This window comes from Diceros bicornis, chromosome 20 (genome assembly GCF_020826845.1).
Source record: "Diceros bicornis minor isolate mBicDic1 chromosome 20, mDicBic1.mat.cur, whole genome shotgun sequence".
NCBI lineage: Eukaryota > Metazoa > Chordata > Mammalia > Perissodactyla > Rhinocerotidae > Diceros > Diceros bicornis.
The window spans coordinates 4,593,302-4,613,218 of record NC_080759.1 but is presented as its reverse complement, the minus strand read 5'-3'; the positions used below and the strand labels follow the sequence as shown (position 1 = coordinate 4,613,218).

At 52.5% G+C, this 19,917-nt stretch overlaps 1 protein-coding gene across 11 annotated transcripts in view; it reads left to right on the top strand.

Moving 5' to 3' along the window:
• Positions 1 to 19,917, top strand: part of EPS15L1 (epidermal growth factor receptor pathway substrate 15 like 1) — a 96,032-nt gene that overhangs the window by 24,220 nt on the left and 51,895 nt on the right. For all 11 annotated transcript variants that reach the window (XR_009223124.1, XM_058563613.1, XM_058563611.1 and 8 more), the window contains exons 7-12: positions 1,394 to 1,519; positions 5,473 to 5,532; positions 9,406 to 9,639; positions 14,003 to 14,160; positions 16,663 to 16,819; positions 17,088 to 17,173. Coding sequence is in view for 10 of the 11 variants with exons in the window: in XM_058563613.1 (XP_058419596.1) it covers positions 1,394 to 1,519; positions 5,473 to 5,532; positions 9,406 to 9,639; positions 14,003 to 14,160; positions 16,663 to 16,819; positions 17,088 to 17,173 (821 nt within the window). In the remaining variant the exon portion in view is untranslated. The remainder of the gene's footprint in view (positions 1 to 1,393; positions 1,520 to 5,472; positions 5,533 to 9,405; positions 9,640 to 14,002; positions 14,161 to 16,662; positions 16,820 to 17,087; positions 17,174 to 19,917) is intronic.

Here is a 19,917-nt window from a genome sequence, read left to right as displayed (position 1 = left end):
TGGGGCCGACTGTTTTCAAGAGACTCGGCATTCCATTCAGAGAAACAATGACAAACCCAAAGTGCCACAGGCTCTTTTCTGTTGTGAACGTTCCTGGGCTTCTGGAAGCACCTAGAAGCGAGTCTGAGGGACGGGGTGGGGGGGGGGTCCCAGACGCTCAGGGCAGACACAGCACGTCTGTCTTCTCAGTGCTCACAGCTGCTTATGTGGGCAGCGTCTGCTTGTTTTTTGTCTTCTTAATTGTGGTAAAATACACGTAACATAAAGTTCACCATCTTACCCATTTGTAAGTGTCCAATTCAGTGGCATTAGGTACATTCACACTGGTGTGCAGCCATCCCCACCATCCGTCTCCAGATCTTGTTCATCGTCCTAAACTGAAACTCTGTCCCATTAAACACTCATTCCCCCTCGCCCTGCCCCAGCCCCTGGGACCCACTATCCTACTTTCTGGTGCTGTGAATTGGATTCCTCTAGCGACCCCGTATAAGTGGGGTCGCACAGTATGTGTCCTGTTGTGTCTGGCTTATTTATTGTAGCATAACGTCCTCACGGTTCATCCACGTTGTAGCGGGTGTCAGAGCTTCTTTTGTCTTTAGGGCTGAGTAACGTTCCGGTGTGTGGATGTCTGCATTGTGCTTGTCTGTTCTTCTGCTGATAGACACTTGTTGGGGGTGTTTTCTTCGCATCCCTGTGGCTGCAGCCCGTCGTCAGGGCAGGCAGTGAGAGCTCTGCTGTCCCCGGTTCCAGTCGCTGCGGGCTTTCTTTGTGTAGGAGGGCAGACAGGAGGGCCCTGCCCAGACCCTCCTCACTGATGGCCCCCTCTGCACGCTGCTTGCATTTCAGAATCCAGAACAGCAGTTGCTGCTACTCTGCATTTTAAGTCCTGCCCAGACCTTACTCTATTCGTGAGGAGCTTTTATTATTTGTATTTTGACTGTGAGACACAGAGGACTTCTTAGGCTTAAAGTTGATTTGGATAGTTAGTTGAGTCTTTGCTTTACTTTTATATTTGGGTTTTTAGTTCTTTTAGTTCTGTAGATTGATATCCAGATTTACTTCTTCATTTTAAAGAACTAAAATCTGTTCACGCTTTTGCCTTTCTCGTCCTAGTCAGCTCCTAGCAGGTAGGTAGAGTGATCTTTGTCTCCCTGGCCCAAGGCCAGGTCTTCTGTCTCCCGTTGACCCTGGCCACCAAATCCACAGTGGTCAGAGAGCGGTTTCCTCGGAGGCGTAAGTGTACTCTAGGGGAGCTGTGAGACTGCCCTGTGCTCTGAGGCGAGGCCAGTGGGGGCATCCTCGCCCGTTTGCATTCAGCCTTAGCTCAGAGCTCGTTTTGGACTCTCTCACAGGCACGCTTTCTTACTCACTCAGGCTGTTTCCTTCCAACCAGGTGGAAGAAAAGGCAAAATTTGACGGGATTTTTGAAAGCCTCCTACCCATCAATGGCCTGCTCTCCGGAGACAAAGTCAAGCCAGTGCTCATGAACTCAAAGCTGCCTCTTGATGTCCTGGGCAGGGTAAGTGGTTCCTTCACATCCTGCACTGCTGCTGAGTTCAGTTGGCCCCAGGCTGGCTCCCCACAGACCCTTACGAGGCTTGACACATGGCCGTGTACCCACCCTCAGGGTCTTTGGAAGAGCCAGCATGGATGGAGCACTTGCTGCAGTCAGGCTCGCTCAGGGCCTCCCGGGGTGTGGCTTGCAGCTGCTCCCCAGCCTGGGGAAAGGTGCTGGTGTGGGCCCATTGCACACATTGGGAGGCAGCCTTGGAAGTGAACTCGCTGCCTGGGGCCTAAGGACGGGCAGAGCCAGGACTCAAACCCAGACCTGGTATTTCCCCCTCTACTGTGTTGTTGGGAAGAAGTATGGGAGCATGTGTCTATATCTCCTTATTAATTTTTTATTTTAATTACTTTTTTTCTGCCTATGAGCTTAAGGTAAGGGTACTTTAAATTCTCCTCCAAGTTTAGAAAAAATTTTACACATTCTCTTTTTTTTTTTCTTTAAAAAAAAAACAAACCTCAGTTTTGTTCCTGTTAAATACAAGTTTTTAGATAAGGCTTTCTATTCCAGACTGTTTTCCCTCTACTGAGGTTTGCATTATGGCCTCATGTGTTGGCTCTGTGCACAAAGCCCACTTCTGCACGGCCGTTTCCATGCTGGGTTCCCTACTCTGACTCAGGGGATGAGTGTTGTCTGTCTGGACGGGATTGCTGCCACTCAGCAGGCATGGGCCCAGAGTGGGTGGACTGAATGTGGGCCCTGCTGCCCTAGGCCCCTGCGGGCGCCACCTCTTGTCTAGCTCCTGACTTTTGGGGGAACCTTGAGGAATGGGGCAAGTTCCTGCCCCTGTGGGTTCACCTCGTTACGTTTCTGTTTAAATATCACTTGCAGACACTGCCCCATTTGATTGGACCCAGTTCAAGCCCAACTAGAAACTTTGTTTTGAAGTGAGGCAGCTAAGAAAGGGGATCTCTCAAATCCCTGTGTCCTCCTCTTGGCTGTGGTGTGGTGTAAACAGAGCCCTGTGATGGGGACCCACGCTGATCACCAGCAGTCTTCATGAGGTGTGAGTTTTATTATTTTTTATTTTTATTTTTGTGAGGAGATCAGCCCTGTGCTAACATTTGCCAATCCTCCTCTTTTTTTGCTGAGGAAGACTGGCCCTGGGCTAACATCCGTGTCCGTCTTCCTCCACTTTATGTGGGACGCCGCCACAGCATGGCTTGCCAAGCAGTGCGTCAGTGTGCGCCTGGGATCCGAACCGGCGAACCCTGGGCTGCTGCAGCGGAGCGCGCACACTTAACTGCTTGCGCCACCGGGCTGGCCCCAATGAGGTGTGAGTTTTAATTGCAGCAGGATGAGGTGACCCGTTCCCGTGTGTTGTGTGCCTTTACTTGGCGTCCTTGCCAAGTACCTGACTGTTGGATATAATAATGGCGGACTCTTGTAGTGCCAAATTACGGGCAAGACAGAGAGACCCACAGTGATGGAATGTGCTTTATTAGAAGGGAGCTGTGGCTAGGAAGGGCGTGTTCTGCAAATCTTCTGACCTGCTCCAGGTCTTGTGGCACAGGGCTCACTTCTCATCTGCCCCTCTCTCCTCCCCTCCTCCCTCCACCCACCAACCCCTCTGTGCACCCAGTGTATCTGTGCATGCGTGCATCCATTATCCATGCACCCATCCATCTGTGCACCCCTGCATCCGTGCACCCTTCCATCTGTGCGCGTGTGCATCCCTGCACCCATCCATTTGTGCATGCATGCATCTGTGCACCCGTCCAACCGTGCATGCATGCGTCTATGCATATACTCATTCATTCGTGCATCCATGGACCCAAGCATCATGCATCCATTCAGTCATTCACCAAGCATTTTTCAGAGCCTGCTTTGGGCCAGGTCTTGTGCCAAGCGCTGGGAAGATGGGGATGAAATTAGATACAGTCCAGGAGGTTAAATAAATAAATAATGGTTAAGATGCTGATATTTACCTATTGAGGGCTTAGTATGTGCCAGGCCGTGTTCCAGCACTTGGCATGAATGAAGTCATTGAGTACTTGTAACCGCCCTGTTACGGATGGTGAGGAAACGGGGCCTTCAGAGTGTCCAGTAAGTCGCCCCAGGTTGCACGGAAAGAGAAGGAGGTCTGTGGTTCCCAGAGCCCTCACTCTTCCCTGGCACCCTCCACCCCTCCTTGATCATCACGGTTCTGCCTGGTGAGGACAGTGGTAGAGGGGAGGTGCTTGACCTGCCTGAGCAAAGAGGTACAGGGCAGTCAGGGAAAGCCTCCTGGAGCAGGTGCCCCAGGTTATGTTCTCCTGAGTAAAGAGATGGGTGGTAGACGATGGGTCGAGAAGGCCATGCACATGACAGCATGAGCAGAGGCACCCTGGCATGCTGGATAGACTTGGCATTCTCACTGGGCAGTTCCGCCCCAAGGGATGTTGAGCAACACCTGGAGACGTTTTTGGCTGTCCCACCTGGGTCGGGTGCTATTGATATCAGGTGGCTGGAGGCCAGGGGTGCTGCACAACATCCTACCACGCACAGGACTCCCCACCACAGAGAATGATCCGGCCTCCAAATGTCAGTGGTGCTGAGGGGGGAAGCCCTGGGCAGGGGAGGACCGTGGGGCCAGGAAGCTGTTCCAGTCCTAGCTCTCCCGCATATGTGCCATATCTTTGGGAAAGTTACTCTTCCTGAGCCTCTGCTTCCAAAATTGAGACCACAGGCATAAAGCACTCAGGCCAATGCCACACATCTTTAAAAGGGCATCCATATGCTTGGGGGGACTGTGAACAGTTTGGGGTCCCCAGAAGTCAAGTTGGAGTCCCAGGAGGCTGGGCTGGGGTGCGGGGGCCAACCATGGGCACAGGGGACTCCATGTGCCAGGCTGAGGGGCAGAGACTGGATGCCATTGGTGTGGCAGGGTCAGAGTGCATTCTAGAGCTAGCTCTGTGGTTACCCTGGGGACAGGACTAGAGGCAGAGAGGTCAGCTGGAGGCTCTGGTCTCTGTGGAGTGCTGGAGAGGCCCAAGCCAAGGACATAGCAGCAGGGGTGGAAAGGAGGACCCACAGGTGAGAAGTGTCCCTGGGCTGAAGTTGCTAGTGGTTGATCAGGGGGCAGGTACCAGTGCATGAAGCCTCATGGATGGACCCCAGGCGTCTGCTTAGCTCTGGGCACTGGCACTGTGCCCAGCATTGTCCAAGTCAGACCTGGCGGTCTGGGAGGGCTGACCTGGGTCAGGAAGCCAGCGCCTGATTGTGCTTTAGGAAATCCAGCACATGGCCTTTGATCCGGCCTAGAAACCCATATCCGCCTAGCTGGTCTTCAGGGTGCTGGTGGGCCTAGCGCATTCCATGGCACCTGCCTCAGCATCCACTGACGGGAGAGGAGACACAACCCCACAGACCTGTTCGAATGTGTGCCCACGGCCCTGCCCAGTGGGAATGGGGGCGAGGGCTAGATTTGTGCTTTGTGTGTGTGTCTGTGTGTGTGTGTTGGGGCTTCTGTTCAGAGGAACACCTGCACCAAAACCAAACCATCTAAAAATCGGGGTGGACGTGATTATAACCACAATCATTTGTTAGAGAAAACGAACATAATATGGCGGAAAGGATCTTGGAATTGACAGTACTTAACAGGGTTCTTAACCCTACTATGCACTGAGCCCTCAGAATCTAGAGTTCTGGCTGGTACGCTTGCTGCCTATGGGCCCTACCCCCCCAGTAAGCCTTGGTATCCCCCCAGTAAGCCTCAGTATGCCCCCAGTAAGCCTCGGTATCCCCCCAGGAAGCCTCAATACCCCCCAGGAAGCCTTGATACCCCCCAGTAAGCCTCAGTATCCCCCCAGGAAGCCTTGGTATCCCCCAGTAAGCCTCAGTACCCCCCACCCCCCCCAGTGAGCCTTGGTACGCCCCCAGGAAGCCTTGGTACCCCCCAGTAAGCCTTGCTGCTGTTTGCCTTACAGGTCTGGGACCTTAGTGACATCGACAAGGACGGGCACCTGGACAGAGATGAGTTTGCTGTGGTAGGTTCCTGCCGGGAGTCTCTTTTCCCACTCTGCTGAGGAAGGAAATGTGCAGCTCATGTGGGAGTTTCTGGATTCATTTTTTTTCTTCTTTTCTTTAATTTTTCAAGTGTTTATTTTGATATAGCTTGGATTTTAAAAAAAGTTGCAATAGTATAGAGAGTTCTTTTGAATACCTTTTGCTCAGATTCCCCAGAGTTGTTATTTTACTAGTTTGCCTCATCTTTCTCCTCCTTCCCTCCCTCCCTCCCTCTCCCTCCACATGTGTGTATGTATACACACACAGGAATTTTTCCTTTGAACCATTTCAGAGTAAGTTGCAGACACCATCCCTCTTCATCCCGTAATACTTGAGTGTATATTTCCCCAAACCAGGGAATTCTCTTACGTTACCACTGTCTGTTTCAAAATCAGGGAAATGAACATTGACATCACCTAATTTATTCTAGTATCTATTATGATATGTCAGATCTTGTATCTTACACGTTACTCTATCTATTATTACATTGTCTATTATCTAATCTAGGGATATTCAGATTTTGCCAGTTGTCCCCAAAACATCCTTTGTAGCAAAAGAAGTTCCAGCCTCATGTGTTATGTTCCATAGCCTGTCTCTTTCGTGTCCTCTGATCTGGAGCAGCTCCTCCATCTGTCTTCGTGTCTCATGGCCACATGGGCATCCTGAAGCGCGCAGGGCCCTTGGTGCTGGGTTGTCTGCTCTTTCGTCATGATGACCCAGGCCGTGTGCTTTCATGGGGCAGGTCTTCACCAAGGTGACGGGCCCTTTTCTTGGGGCACAAAACATCAAGAGGACTTGTGGTATCTTACTCTGTGTCATTACCACAGTGTCCACCTTGATCGTGGTCAGGGTGGAGGCTTCGAGTTTCTCCCTGCTGAGTTACTCTCTTCCCTTGTGCTTCGTCAGTCTTATGGGAGACACTTGGAGACTAAACACCCTGTTACCCCCCTGACTCACCTGCTAGTTCTCGGACCTGCCCAGGAGTTTCACCTGAATCAGTTAGGATTATGGTCGTTGCTAGCTGGCAGTCTTCTAATTCTGGCATTCCTCACACATTTTCTAGGTGGCCTTTTACAGTCAGGAATTTGTTCATTCAGAGTAAACTCATAAATGCGTCCTCCCTTCCACGGTTTCTAATGCTTTACTGGTGGGATTTATTTTGCCCAGTGGGAGCTCCTCCCAGCTGGCTCCTTTGTCCTTTGTCACATCGCATTGTTCTCTGAGCACTTGCTTCCTTTTGGCACAAAAAGCTGCTCCTGCCTCCCCCTGTCCCTTTCCTGCCCCAGCCTCATCGTCAGCCATTTGTTCAGGGAGCCCCAGTTCCTTGTAGTGGAGAATGGTGTTAGAAGCCAGGATCTGGGTGCTGGGGTGCTCAGTGCCTCTGGGGTGCTACTACATCCAGGCCCTCTCAGCAGACAGAGCTGGGAAGTAGGTGTAGGTGTGGATGTGCCCACTAGGTGCTGCAGCACACTGGCCTCTGCTTGCACATCTGCTGCTGTCTGTGCCAGAGCCCTGGCACTCCCACCTGCTTTGCCTTTACTGCCAGCTATGGGTCTGTGTGTTCAATGGGCCACCTGCCCATGCAGCTGCCCTCCCTCCATACCCCTGCAGCTTTCCACCTGCCTCTTCAACCTCCCGGTGGGCTGGGCCCCCCTCCCCCGCGCCCCTGGTGCCTGCCCTCCTCACCTGGGGCCCATGTCATTCTGTTCCTCCTTGCCTCCCTCCACCTCACTCACATCTTTGACTTTTCTCTCCCATTTATGGGATTTCTTCACCACCTCATTCCATTAAATCTCCAAGTAGAATAAAGTAGTCCCTTGTAGTTAAAGACAACACCTTAATAAATAGTAATTAAGTTCAACCAAACCAAAACAAAAAAAAGTCTGTGAATTATTTGGGAATTCTAAGTAATAGAAAAATGATGAAATACAACAGTATCCCTAAGATACATCTTCTGTTCTAAGAATTTTAACATCTTTAAAATGTGACTTCACAAGATACACATGAATTGAAGCTTCTTATCTTACTATAATATGTGTGTAAAGCCTTTGAGGTTTTAAACTTCTAAGTTAAATTTAAACCATTTTCCAAGGAAATTATAAATTTCTCTTACAATTTTCCTCATACTCCTTTATACCCAACAGTACTCAGTTGTGTATATATATATATATTTTTGTGTGTGTGTGAGGAAGATCAGCCCTGAGCTAACATCCCTGCTAATCCTTCTCTTTTTGCTGAGGAAGACCGGCTCTGAGCTAACATCTATTGCCAATCCTCCTCCATTTTTTCCCCCCCAAAGCCCCAGTAAATTGTATGTCATAGTTGCACATCCTTCTAGTTGCTGTATGTGGAATGCAGCCTCAGCATGGCCGGAGAAGCGGTGCGTCAGTGCGCAGAACCCGGGCTGCCAGTAGCAGAGCGCACGCACTTAACCGCTAAGCCACAGGGCCGCCCAGTTGTATGTATTTTTTCCCCACACACGTCAACTCTGTTCTGCCTTTTTACTTTGAGCATTTTCCATGCTTCTTGATCATCCTGTTGTTTTTACTGGTTGTATATTATTTATGTTTTTATTATGGTAAAATATACATGGCATACAATTTACCACCATCACTGTTAAGTGGACAGTTCAGTGGCATTAAGTACAATCACATTGTTGTGCAGCCGTCTACACCATCTACCTCCAGGACTTGTTCATCTTGCAAAACTGAAACTCTATCCCAGTTAAACACTAACTCCCCCTCTCCACAATACCTCATTATTTATTTGTTACATTTCTTTTGACCGCACTTGACTTAAGGTGTCTGTGTCATTGCACTGCTCTGGGGTGGTCCCCAGGAATGGGGTGATTGGCCTAGGGTGAACCCAGGAATATACCTCCCTTCTCACAGCCTTACGAGCCCCAAGTTTCTGTTTTTGTTTTGTTTTTATCATTTCTCATCATTTCAGCCAAGATTTGTATTCTTCTATAAATGGCTCTTAGAATTGTGTCATTTTCTGTTTCTTTTCATCACTAGCTGTGTCTAATATTTTGTAGAGTTTTTAAGAGCCCGTAAATTTTACCTATGTTAACCATCTGTTCTCTCTGCAAACAGCAATTTAAGGAATATTTTGAAGTGGAAAGGTTTGTAATTTTGGTTTGCTTTTGTTACATTTTAAAACAGGCTTTTATTTTTTTATTTTATTTTTTAAAGATTTTATTTATTTATTTCCCCCCCCAAAGCCCCAGTAGATAGCTGTATGTCATAGCTGCACATCCTTCTAGTTGCTGTATGTGGGACGCAGCCTCAGCATGGCCGGAGAAGCGGTGCGTTGGTGCGCGCCCGGGATCTGAACCTGGGCCGCCAGGAGCGGAGCGCGCGCACTTAACCACTAAGCCACGGGGCCGGCCCTAAAACAGACTTTTAAATCCTTGTTTTAGACAAGGTTTCTCTTCCCTGCCTGCTTTGGAGAGGAGTGCTGCCCGTCCTAGGAGAGGCACGCCCGTTCTCATAGTTTTCTGTGTCTCCGGAATATCCTGAAGTACCTGCAGCTCTGGTGGTGTCTTTAGACTTCCAAGTTCCAGTGCTTTCTAAGTCGTCAGCCCTGGAGCTAGTGGCCCTCCTGTGTGGGGAGGGCACATGTGTGGAGTCTGGCATAGTAGAATTCCTTTTGTACTCCTTTCAGTCTCGTGTGAGTAAATAAATATCTGGGAAAATTATGCATTGGAAGCGTGGCTCATCAGAAAAGCCACTTGGAAGCAACCTCAAAAAGAGCAGTGTTTGTCACATCAGTGCGAGCCCTGAAAAGGCTGCCCTCTGCCTGCCCTCCGCCGGGGCCTTGCCGCCTGAATGTGATTCTCTTTTCACCCACAGGCGATGCATTTGGTGTACCGAGCTCTTGAGAAGGAGCCCGTGCCCTCTACCTTGCCCCCGTCCCTCATCCCCCCCTCCAAGAGAAAGAAGACAGTGTTCCCGGGTGCCGTGCCCGTCCTGCCCGCCAGCCCTCCGCCGAAAGACAGCCTCCGCTCCACGCCGTCCCACGGCAGTGTCAGCAGCCTGAACAGCACGGGAAGCTTGTCCCCCAAGCACGGTGTCAAGCAAACACAGGTACAGGCCCATCTGTGTGTGGCCACCTCTCAGAGCAGCTGTTTCCACGTGTAGAGTCCCAGCAGCATGTTTCTTGGGAGAAAGTAATTTGTGACCCAAAAAAGGTAAAGTTTGTGATTAAATTAAAAATTTTATAGCAAGTATCTTAGTCTGTTCGAGCTGCTATAACAGAATACCATAGACTGGGTGGCTTATAAACAACAGACATTTATTTCTCACAGTTCTGGAGGCTGGAAGTCTAAGATCAAGGCACCAGCAGGTTTGGTGTCTGGGGAGAGCTCTCCTCCTGGTTCACAGATGGCATGTGCTCACTCTGTCCTCACAGGGTGGAAGGGGCAAGGAAGCTCTCTGGGGTCCCTTTTATAAGGGCACTAATCTCATTTATGAGGTCTCTGCCTTCATGACCTAATTATCTCCCAAAGGTCCCACCTCCTAATACTGTCACGTTGGGGGTTAGGATTTCATCGTATGAATTTGGGGGGACACAAATTTTCATTCTGTAGCAACAGGGATTCAGAATTAACTTTCTCATTCACTTGCCTGTAAATACCACCCCTCCTCAAACACACCCAGCACCTTCCTGCCTCTGGGCTCTCTCCTCATTTCTCTGCCTCTCCTGCCTCAGACAGTCCCTCTGCTGGGAGGGCGCATCCCTAGATGGCACCGTAGCACCTAATTTTATGAGGCCTCTGCTTGCAGGGCACCTCATCAGGGGAGCCTGGTATGACTGTACTCAACACCCAGCACACCGCGGGCCCTGCCTACCCAGCCGTTCTCCCTCTGCCCTGTATTCTTCTAGATTTCCCATGCCTGGCCTGTTACATGGTTAATTATGTATCGTCTCTCGCTGCCCCACCCCCCACCCCTCCTGTCAGCTTCATGAGAGCAGAGTTAGTTGTTGGTTATAATCTCAGAGTCTAGAACAATCTCTGGTACTTTGATGCTCATTAAATATGTGTTGAAAGATCAAGTGAGTGAGGGAGGCATCCATCTCATGTCAGGAAGACTCATGGGGGCTCCAACTCTCCACGTGGCAGCATCTTATATATCGAAAAAGACGTTTCTTGTCTGGCAAATGCAGCATCACAGTGGGTTCTTTATAAAAGGGCACCTCTGAGATTGTTAGAAACATGCAAGAACATGAACGTGAGTTACAACTGGAATCATGCTTCGCCATCTGCCTCATGTGTGGTTTCAAAGGCAAAGCAATGAATTGTGACAAGAAGAAGGCCAGCCAGCACCACCACTCACCGTCAGAATATGAATGATGAAAATGAGAAAGGCATGATCAGATGATGATTTCTCTTGCTCATTGATGTATTTGTAAAGTTAAGCATTCGACTTGGGGGGCTCATTTTTAAGGAGCTCGTAGAACACGGCATCAGACCCTAGAGTGAAAAAGAGCTCAGAGAGTGTCGAGGCAGCTTGGTCACAGGTGCATAGGCAGCTCCCGTCACTGCCCCTGCCAGGTGGAGAGGCATGGCTGACGGGAGTTAACCTCTGGTTGGTGAGTTTTACGTGGCTGTGTGTAAAGAAGCCCAGCGTCCAGATGGCCCAGCCCGGGCATCTTCACCAGCTCACCAGCCATGCCCAGTCCCTCCTGGGGGTGCTGCAGTGACCTGAGACAGGCCCCTGCCTGCTCTGGGGAGACAGATGATAAGCACATCGATAAACCAAGGAAGGTCAGATAGCCACGGGAAAGCGGAACAGGAGCAGGGCTTGGCCTGGAAGAGCTGGGGTGAGGAGGGGCCGTGCGTCTGCAGACAGTGCCCGCTAGAAGGCCTTCTGAGCTGAGACCTGAATGACAAGAAGGCATCAGAGGACTAGTCTGTGCCAAGACTCTCAAGTGGGAGCACTCGATGTGTTCTAAGGTGGGGGCAAGGGTGAGCCAGGGGATAGTGGGGTGGGGTCAGAGAGTGGGCCGAGGCTCGTCACTTAGACCTGCACGAGCTGTTGTTGTCCAAGGCAACCCAGCACCTTGAATCTGCAAACTTCTTGCCAAGGGTTCTTATTAAGTACCACAGGTCAGGTTAGTGGTGGTCTGCTTTACCGACGAGGAAGCATGTGGGGCTGAAGTTGCTGACGGCTGAAGGTTGACTAGCCTGATAACCCCTCTCTGGTAATCTGCTGGCTCTCCCCAGATCCTGGAGCACTCCTGACTAGACCAACTTTACCCTGGTTGCTGTGGGAGTCAGAAGTGCGGAGGGAGGGAGTGGAGGGTGCATCCCCTTCCCCAGGAGTAGGGGCAGCTGGTGGGATCACAGACCTGAGAACAGGCATTTCCGAGACCCACAGTCACCATGCTTTCCCCTCCCCCACTTTCGTCATCTCCAGGCCAGTGATGCCCTGCCTGGGGCCCCTGGTCCTGCCCTCCCGGCCAGCTGTGGGGTGGAGCCCCTTACCATCCTCGGTCTGTTCCCATTCACTCGGGGTCTATGGTTGCTGAGCTGCCCTTAAAGCCAGCCCTTTCCGGGAGACCCAGCTTTGAGGAGAAGGCTGTCCTGTATTGGATTTGTAGCCACGTAGGTGATGGGGTCTTGCTGCCAGCATAGCCTGAGACCTCAGAAATCAGGCAGCAAGTTCATTCTGTTCATGCAGTGAATGTTAGGACTCTTGTCCCAGAGTTGTGATTTTTTTGGACCAGTGGGATGCAAAAACCCGTCTCCCTGTCAGCCTAGCCTGCCTGACCCACTGCTGCCACTTCCGTGGGATTCTTGGCATCTGAGGCTCAGTTTGCTCTGGTCACTTTTTTTTTTTTTAATTTTTATGTTTTTTTTTTCCCCCCAAAGCCCCAGTAGATAGTTGTATGTCATAGCTACGCATCCTTCTAGTTGCTGTATGTGGGACGTGGCCTCAGCATGGCTGGAGAAGCGGTGTGTTGGTGCGCGCCCAGGATCCGAACCCAGGCCACCAGCAGTGGAGCACGCGCACTTAACCGCTAAGCCATGGGGCCAGCCCCTGCTCTGGTCACTTGATGTAAAGACAGCCAGCCTCTTCTTCATTAGATTCATTTATGGGCGTCTCTATGTCTCCCTACAAAGTTCCCATAACACAACAAGTAAAACACAGGTCTCTCTCACTATCTGAACTCTTGCTGCCTGAGCCCCTGCTGTTTGAATTTGGTCCATAGATTTTGGTAAATTTTGTGATAAATTCCTTGCTGTACTAAATCATTCTACTCCCTATCTGAAACCCTGGACCTGGCAAGATCTGGGTAATGTGGTGTCCCTGCTTCCCAGACTCACTCTCTGGCTTCCTGGTGCTCCCCTCAGGATCCTGCTGGACTTGGATAATGAGGGAGACCTGTTCAGAAGAAGCAAATGAGGAAAAATGTCTCTAGAATAAGGAGCAGAGATGCCGTGGAACTTGGTTCAGTGAAAGTGCCAAAGGTCAGAGGTGACGCATCCAGAATTAGCAGTCAAAGGGGCCTGCCCCCAAGTGCCCGAGGGGCCTCGATGCCTCTGAATTAGGAGGTGTGCAGGTCCTGGTGGGTGGACCCCTGAGGGCATCTGCCTTTCTGAAGTCAACTTGAGCAAGTGGTGTGAGGTCACATGAGCAGCAGGTGCCGGAGTCGCACTGTGCTGGGATCTCAGCTCAGTCTGCCAGAGCAGCACTTTTGTGGGTGGTGGGCCCCTCATGAGTGGTGGGCGTGCTCATCAGAGGCCTGGGCTCCCCATCAGCATGAGGGGGCCCTGAGCGCCTGCCCATCCTGCAGATGCCGTTTTCACATCAGTCTCATTCACTGCCTGTCAGTGTCGTGTGTGCGCAGAGACCTCACAGTGGGGCTGCTGTGTCACAGAGTGGGGCCAGGACAAAGAAAGGTGGAGTACAGAATCAGAATCCTGGAACTGTGGGCATCGAGAACACTGCTGGCAGCTGCAGAGAAGTGTTTGCAGGCAGAAGACGAAAGACCAGGAAGGCAGGCTGGCTGGCATGGGAGCCGGGCTGGTTCTCAGGACACAGTCCTTCCAAAATGGGCGGTCAGGAGGGTCTTGTCCGGTCCACTTGAAGCCCCTCCTGGAAGGAGATCACTGGCTTCCCTTCATGCCCCAGGTGGTGGGGATGGAAGGGTTTTGGTGGACGGACCTGCTGGGTCTTTATCTCCCTCCTAGCACAAGGAGATTGGGGTGCTGTGATGGGGTGGAGGGAGGCACAGACTGGCCGCTATGCGAGATTGACTGACTTGGCAGTAACCTCTCTCAGCCTCAGTTTCCCCACTTACAGAGTGGGGATCCCGTCTGCCCTTTCAGCTCATGGAGTTGTGAGGAGGGTTTTCTGCTAAAATGTGCCTGAAAGCACTTTAATAGTGTGTATTTGTAAGTGACGAAAAGCTTGAGGAGTAACTTTTAAAAAACTCTTTCAGCCAATAGTGAACTGGGTGGTGCCGGTAGCAGACAAGATGCGATTTGACGAGATATTCCTGAAAACCGACCTGGACCTGGACGGCTATGTGAGTGGCCAGGAGGTGAAGGAGATCTTCATGCACTCGGGCCTCACCCAGAACCTTCTAGCACACATATGGTAAGGACAGATGGATGGACATCTGCTCCGCAGTATTTGGGCCCTCGCTGTGTGGAAGTAAGGGCTGTGGGTGGCTCAGAGGAGCCCTGTGGAAGTGAGACTTGTCCTGTGTGATGGACTGGAGGGGGTGGTGGTCAGGGACCTGTCAGTCAGGGTGTGTCCCCGGCCCTGTACAGGCCTCCGTGTCTGCCTATTACTTTATTCTCACCAGGCTAAGGGGGCGCTGAGAGAGGCACGAGTGGAAAGGCCCATACCCTGTGTTCTGTGCATGTCAGTTCACTCTCCTCCTACAAAGGGTCGCCTGTTTCGTCCCTCTAGAGAGCTCTCCGGCGATATACTTGAATGGCCGGGACCAGTTCTTGCTGGTGGTTATACTGGTTCTAGTGGGAGAACCAGCCTTCCCCATAGCCAGTTGGGGTGCAGGCGCTCGGCCCTGCCCCATCTGAGGGAGTGTGCAGAAAGGGCCCTGAAGGCTCCAGCAGGGCTGCTCCAGGCTGTCAGGGCTGTGGCTGCCTCCTCTAGGGGCCCTACCCTGCGCAGGTCAGCGACTTGGCTCCCGGGAGAGGGCGAGCTGGGGGCGACATTCTGGTCTGCACCTCAGGGCCCAGTGGAGGAGCCAGCCTCACCCCTACTTTCCTCCAGGGCTGGGCAGAGCAATCCTCACAGCGCTGGGGTGGCTCCTGTTGTAACTGGCCAGTGGTGAAGTCACTTTCTAGCTTTCTCTCCAGAGCCGTGGCCTTAGAGGGCTTCACTTGGGGTTATGAGGAGAGAATTTCCACATAATTCTGAAGAGGTGGATCCCTCCTAGTGGAGTTGTGACATTTAGCACATTACTGAGTGACTTGGGGAAATGACCATCCTTAGCAATAATGCATAGAATTCCACGTTGTGAGATGAGGCCGCCACCAGAGAAATTGGGCCGTTCCTTCTGAAGGAGCTCATGACTCCCAGAGCCAGTCACCAGAACGGCTGGGGAGGCCTGGAGCAGCCCCCTCACATCCAGTGCCCCTTTTTAGAAACTGATAAAACACAGTGGCACCTTTATGACGCTGAAATGGATGTGCATGGAATTCAAAAGTGTCGACACACTGTCCCGATCATAACGTAAAGGGACAATGCAGCGAAAGAAATTAATAACATACACCTCAACCTGTAAGTGGTGTAATGACACGTAGATGAGACAGTGAAGTCACGAACGTGCTTGGATTGAAGGAAGGTAATCAGAGGCATTGCCTGCAGGGAGCAGATGGAAAGGACCAACGAGCGAGCTCTAGGTTAACCTCTTGGGAAGTAAAAGTCTCGATGGTCTGCCGGTGGCCAGGGGAGGGGACGTGACTGAGGTGGAGAGAGCATGCCAAGGGGGAGCGCAGGGAGACAACGAGCGCCTGGCGCCTTGCTCAGCAGCGTGGTGGCCACCACGGACGGACACGGACAGAGACAGGGCTCCCGGCATGTGGCCTCAGCGCCCACGCTCCTTCTGAGATGGGGAGCAGCCCAGAGCGGCTGTGGGCTGAGCGTATGGCAGGACTGGCCCCCAAAGGCAGACTGAGGAGAAATGGTCACAGTGTGAAGTTGTCACAGCCTGCCCTCGAGCCATGACAAGAACGAGGCAGTTCTTCACCCGGCCTTTATCATCTATGCTCAGCACATCTCCCTGCCCCTCGGCCCTGTTCCCCACAGTGTTGGGCCCGAGTCTGCTGAAGCGCTCCGCCCTCTTCTGCTCTGCATTAGGAAGTGGCCTCGCTGCTTCCGCAGTGACCGTGTGCAGCGGGACGCGAGGGTGCGTGTGGAGTGGACAGAGTGAGCGAAGGGCAGGCGTGTTTCGCAGATGTGGAGGCCTCATTCTTACTGCGTGAGGCATGCTCCCTTGCCTGTCTGCCAGGACGCCAGAAGGCCACGTGGGCAGGGACACTTGAGCATCGAGGGATTGTACAGTGTAGCACAGTCATGCCTCGCTTTCTAGGTCCCGGCCCCTCATGATGACAGCCCAAAATGCTGCTATTATCAGCCCCATGGAAAACCAGTGGCTTGCGCCGTTCAGATAACTGGGGGCGGCAGGGTCCCAGCGTGCACACTCAGCCCCAGCCTCCATTTCTGTAGGAATGGCTATTCTGTACTGGACCGTCGCAGTCCACTGCGTGCACACCGTAAAGAGCCGGTTGCGTTTCTGCTTGCTGCCAGCGAGGTCTTCCCAAGGGACAGGCTACTTGGCCTGCCGGGTAGGGCTTGGCGGTTCTCCAGCTGGGCCAGGAGCCTCCTCCTGCCCCGACAGCCCCTCCTTGACCAGCCTTTGGGCAGGATGCTTGGTGGGGGTGCCAGGACTGCTTCCCAGGAGTGGGATGTTCAGTAGAAAAGGAGTTGCCGCTGTGCCCTGTTGTTTTTATTGTCATTGTCTTCATCATCCATTTTTTAAAAGCCTGGGTTCCGTGACTTGTACTACACGTGGCGCAGGCTGAATTGAATGCCTGTGATGTGTAATTAGCATCCCCACGTTTCTCTCAGGGCCCTGGCCGATACGAGGCAAACGGGGAAGTTAAGCAAAGACCAATTCGCGTTAGCTATGTATTTCATTCAGCAGAAGGTCAGTAAAGGCATCGACCCTCCTCAAGTCCTCTCACCGGACATGGTCCCGCCCTCAGAGAGAGGCACCCCCATCCCGGTGAGTAGCACTGGCGGCACCCCTGTCGTGTTTGCGTCGCTTCTTGCAGCTTGCCACCAGGTGGCGCTGGTGGCCCATGTGAGCAGGGAGCGCCTGGGTGGCCCAGACTTCACCAGGGGCCCTGGGGGTGTGACTGGGCCGCCCAGATAGTTCCCAAGCTGGGGGCTGGAAAGAAAAGATTTTACCCCCATTCTGAGACCTACTAGTTCTTACTGTGCAGTGAGGTCAGCTTGCTCATTAGTAATTCTGTGTCTGAACTTGGTTCTAGGACAGTTCAAGTTCTCTTGCATCAGGGGAGTTTACTGGTGTGAAGGAACTTGATGACATCAGTCAAGAGATTGCCCAGTTACAGAGGTATGTTAAAGCGGCTCCTACCCCTCAGATTCCGAACCTCACACAAACCCTATCCCAGGTTGTTACTGGAAATATCAGGGCCTTATGAAACGTGTGGAAAGTTGACCGTGACAAGTTTGTTCAGCAGAAAGGAGGGACACAAGATTCCCAAGTTCCTGAATTGACTTAACGAGCTCGAGTAAGGACGTCCTTGGTTGGAGCCACTGTGGGCTGAGGGGTCTCCGGCAAAGTGTTGCTAGGCAGCCTCAGCCCACTCCTCAACCAGGAAGGCCTTGTTATCCCTCGAGACATAAAGCGACCAAGTCTCAGATGGCAAGTTAGTGGCTTAGGATCAACAGCTAAACTGTGCGAGGGGCCTCATGTCAAGGTCTCCGGCTCCACTCCCTGCGCCCCTGCCTCGGTTTCCCCACCTGTAAACGAGGGCTTTGGATGCAGTGTCTATACTCTTGGAGTCCAGCAGAAAGCAGTACATCCGCTTCCCGTACACCCCTGTGATCCTCTTCAGAGCAGTGTCCTCTTTCCAGTTAGTTCTGGGGGAGGGCACACTCCTCCTGCTTGGACGGAGATGGGGGCAGGCACCGAGCAGAAGAGCTTAAAGGTGCTTTGCCCTCCATGGGAAAGGGAGTGCTTGCTTGATTGAAAATGAAAATGGCAATAGCGGGCTGGATCCTGCTCACAGCTGGAGGCCCCTCGGGCGTGGTTTGTGCCCCTAGCAGAACAGAGCCCTGAGAAGCAAAGGCAGGTCAGACATTGAGTGGGACCCTTTAGGTGGGTGGCTGTTCACAAAGCCTCAGCCTCGGCTGCCTGCTGAAGCCAGATTCCCTGCTTTGTGCTCAGCCCAGAGGATGGCTCCTGTTCTGTTGCCAGCTCACAAGGGCCATATTTCCAAAGCAGAGATCAGCATGTGCAGCCTAGCAAGACTAAGAGGGTCTGTGAGGACCGAGGGCCAGTGTCCTAGAGCCCAGGCAGGCCCGTTAATCAGGACCGCAGATGAAGGGGGAGGGTGCACTATAATGCAAGGGTCGGGGTCTTGGAAGGGATGGTGGTGTCTGAATCAGGCCAGAGCTGGCCTCCGGAGCTGGGAGTGTTTCCCGGTGAAGGCAAAGAAGCAGGTGTGTGCACAACTGCGGAGGCCAGGCCTGGAGCGGCCCCCAGCAGGCTGTGGATTGTGGGGGCATGGGGAAACGTGCCTCTCCCCTTGCTACTAGGTCCAGTCACAACGGTGGGTTTGAAGGGAATGTTATATTGTTAGGTAGTTCTTAGGCTTGTGGAAATGAATATTCAGATGCTCACAGCTAGTTTGTGTCTGGCTGAATGTCTCAAAGACCTATTGTCATGCAAGTGCAGAGTTCCCCGTAGGGGAGGCAGAGTTTGTTGGCGCCTTGAGGTTCCTGCCACTGAGACAGTACCTTTAGGCACAAGAGGAGTGTCTTAGTGTGTTCCAGCTGCTGTAACAAACTGTCACAGCCTGGGGGGCTCACACAACCGACATTTACTTCTCAGAGCCCCGGAGGCTAGAAGTCCAGATCGAGGCATGGGGAGATCTGCTGTCTGCTGGGGCCCACTTCTGGTTCACAGATGGTGTCTACTCGGACACCCTTTTGCTGTGTCCTCACATGGCAGAAGGGGCCAGGAGCTCTCTGGGGTCTCTTTTATAAGGGCACTAATCCCATTAATGGGACCCTCATGACCTAATCACCTCCCAAGGGCCCCACTTCTGATACCATCACATTGGAGGTTAGGGTTTCAGTGTATGAAAAGTGGAGGGACACAAATGTTCCGGAAGGAGGAAAGCAAGGCTGGTTGCTGCCTGGGGAGCTGTGTGCAGCTGAGGAGACAGGCAGGGCCCCCCCCCCGCGACCCGCCCCCCCCCCCCCCCAGCACCTGATATGCATAACGCCAGCCACAGCGTCCTTGGAGGGGATAGCTGCCAGAGCTGGCAGAGAGACCCTCACTGCCACTTCTTGCTGCTAGGCCTCTGGACTCCCCACCCTGCTTTGCATTCAAACTTCTCCATGTGGCTCTCCCAGCTGGGCTTTGCCTTTCTCTTGACTAGAACGTTTTCCCACCAGGTTTCCATTCACAGACTGCTTCCTCAGAGAACCCTTCCCTGGCTGTGCTCTGTGAGACAGCACCCACCCCCTTTCCTTATCTCGTTGGGTTTCCCTTTGTGTCACTCACGTTACATTCATCTGTGCGTTGACTTGTCACCTGTCTCCCCCACTGGCCTGTGAGCGCCGTGAAGGCAGGTGCCTCTCGTGGTGTGTGCCTGCTGCTTCAGAGCCGGGGACCCTTGCCATTCAGTGGGCCAGTGCATAGAGGATTGGGAGACTGTCTTAGTTTTCTCTTGCCATGTCACAAATTGCCACAAATGTAGTGGCTTAAAACACTGCAGATGATTAGCGCACAGCTCTGTAGACCAGAAGTCTAGGCAGGCTCCACTGGGCTCCCTGCTCAGGGTCTTACAGGGCCAAGGTCAAGGTGTCAACCCAGCCAGGGCGAGAATCCGAATCCTAACCCAGTTCCTTGCAGCTCTGGGTCCGGGGTCTCCTTTCCATGCTGGGTGTGGCAGGGGCTCGTTCTGCTTGGAGAGGCCACCTGTGCTCCCCCTCTCACGGCCCCCCCGTCTTCAGTGTCAGCGGGGGTGCATCGAGTCCTCTCACCCTGAGCATCGCTCTGGCTTCCTCTTTGAAAACGTTCTGCTTTAAAGGGCTGCGTGGCCATGCTGGGAGCAATGCCTCCTG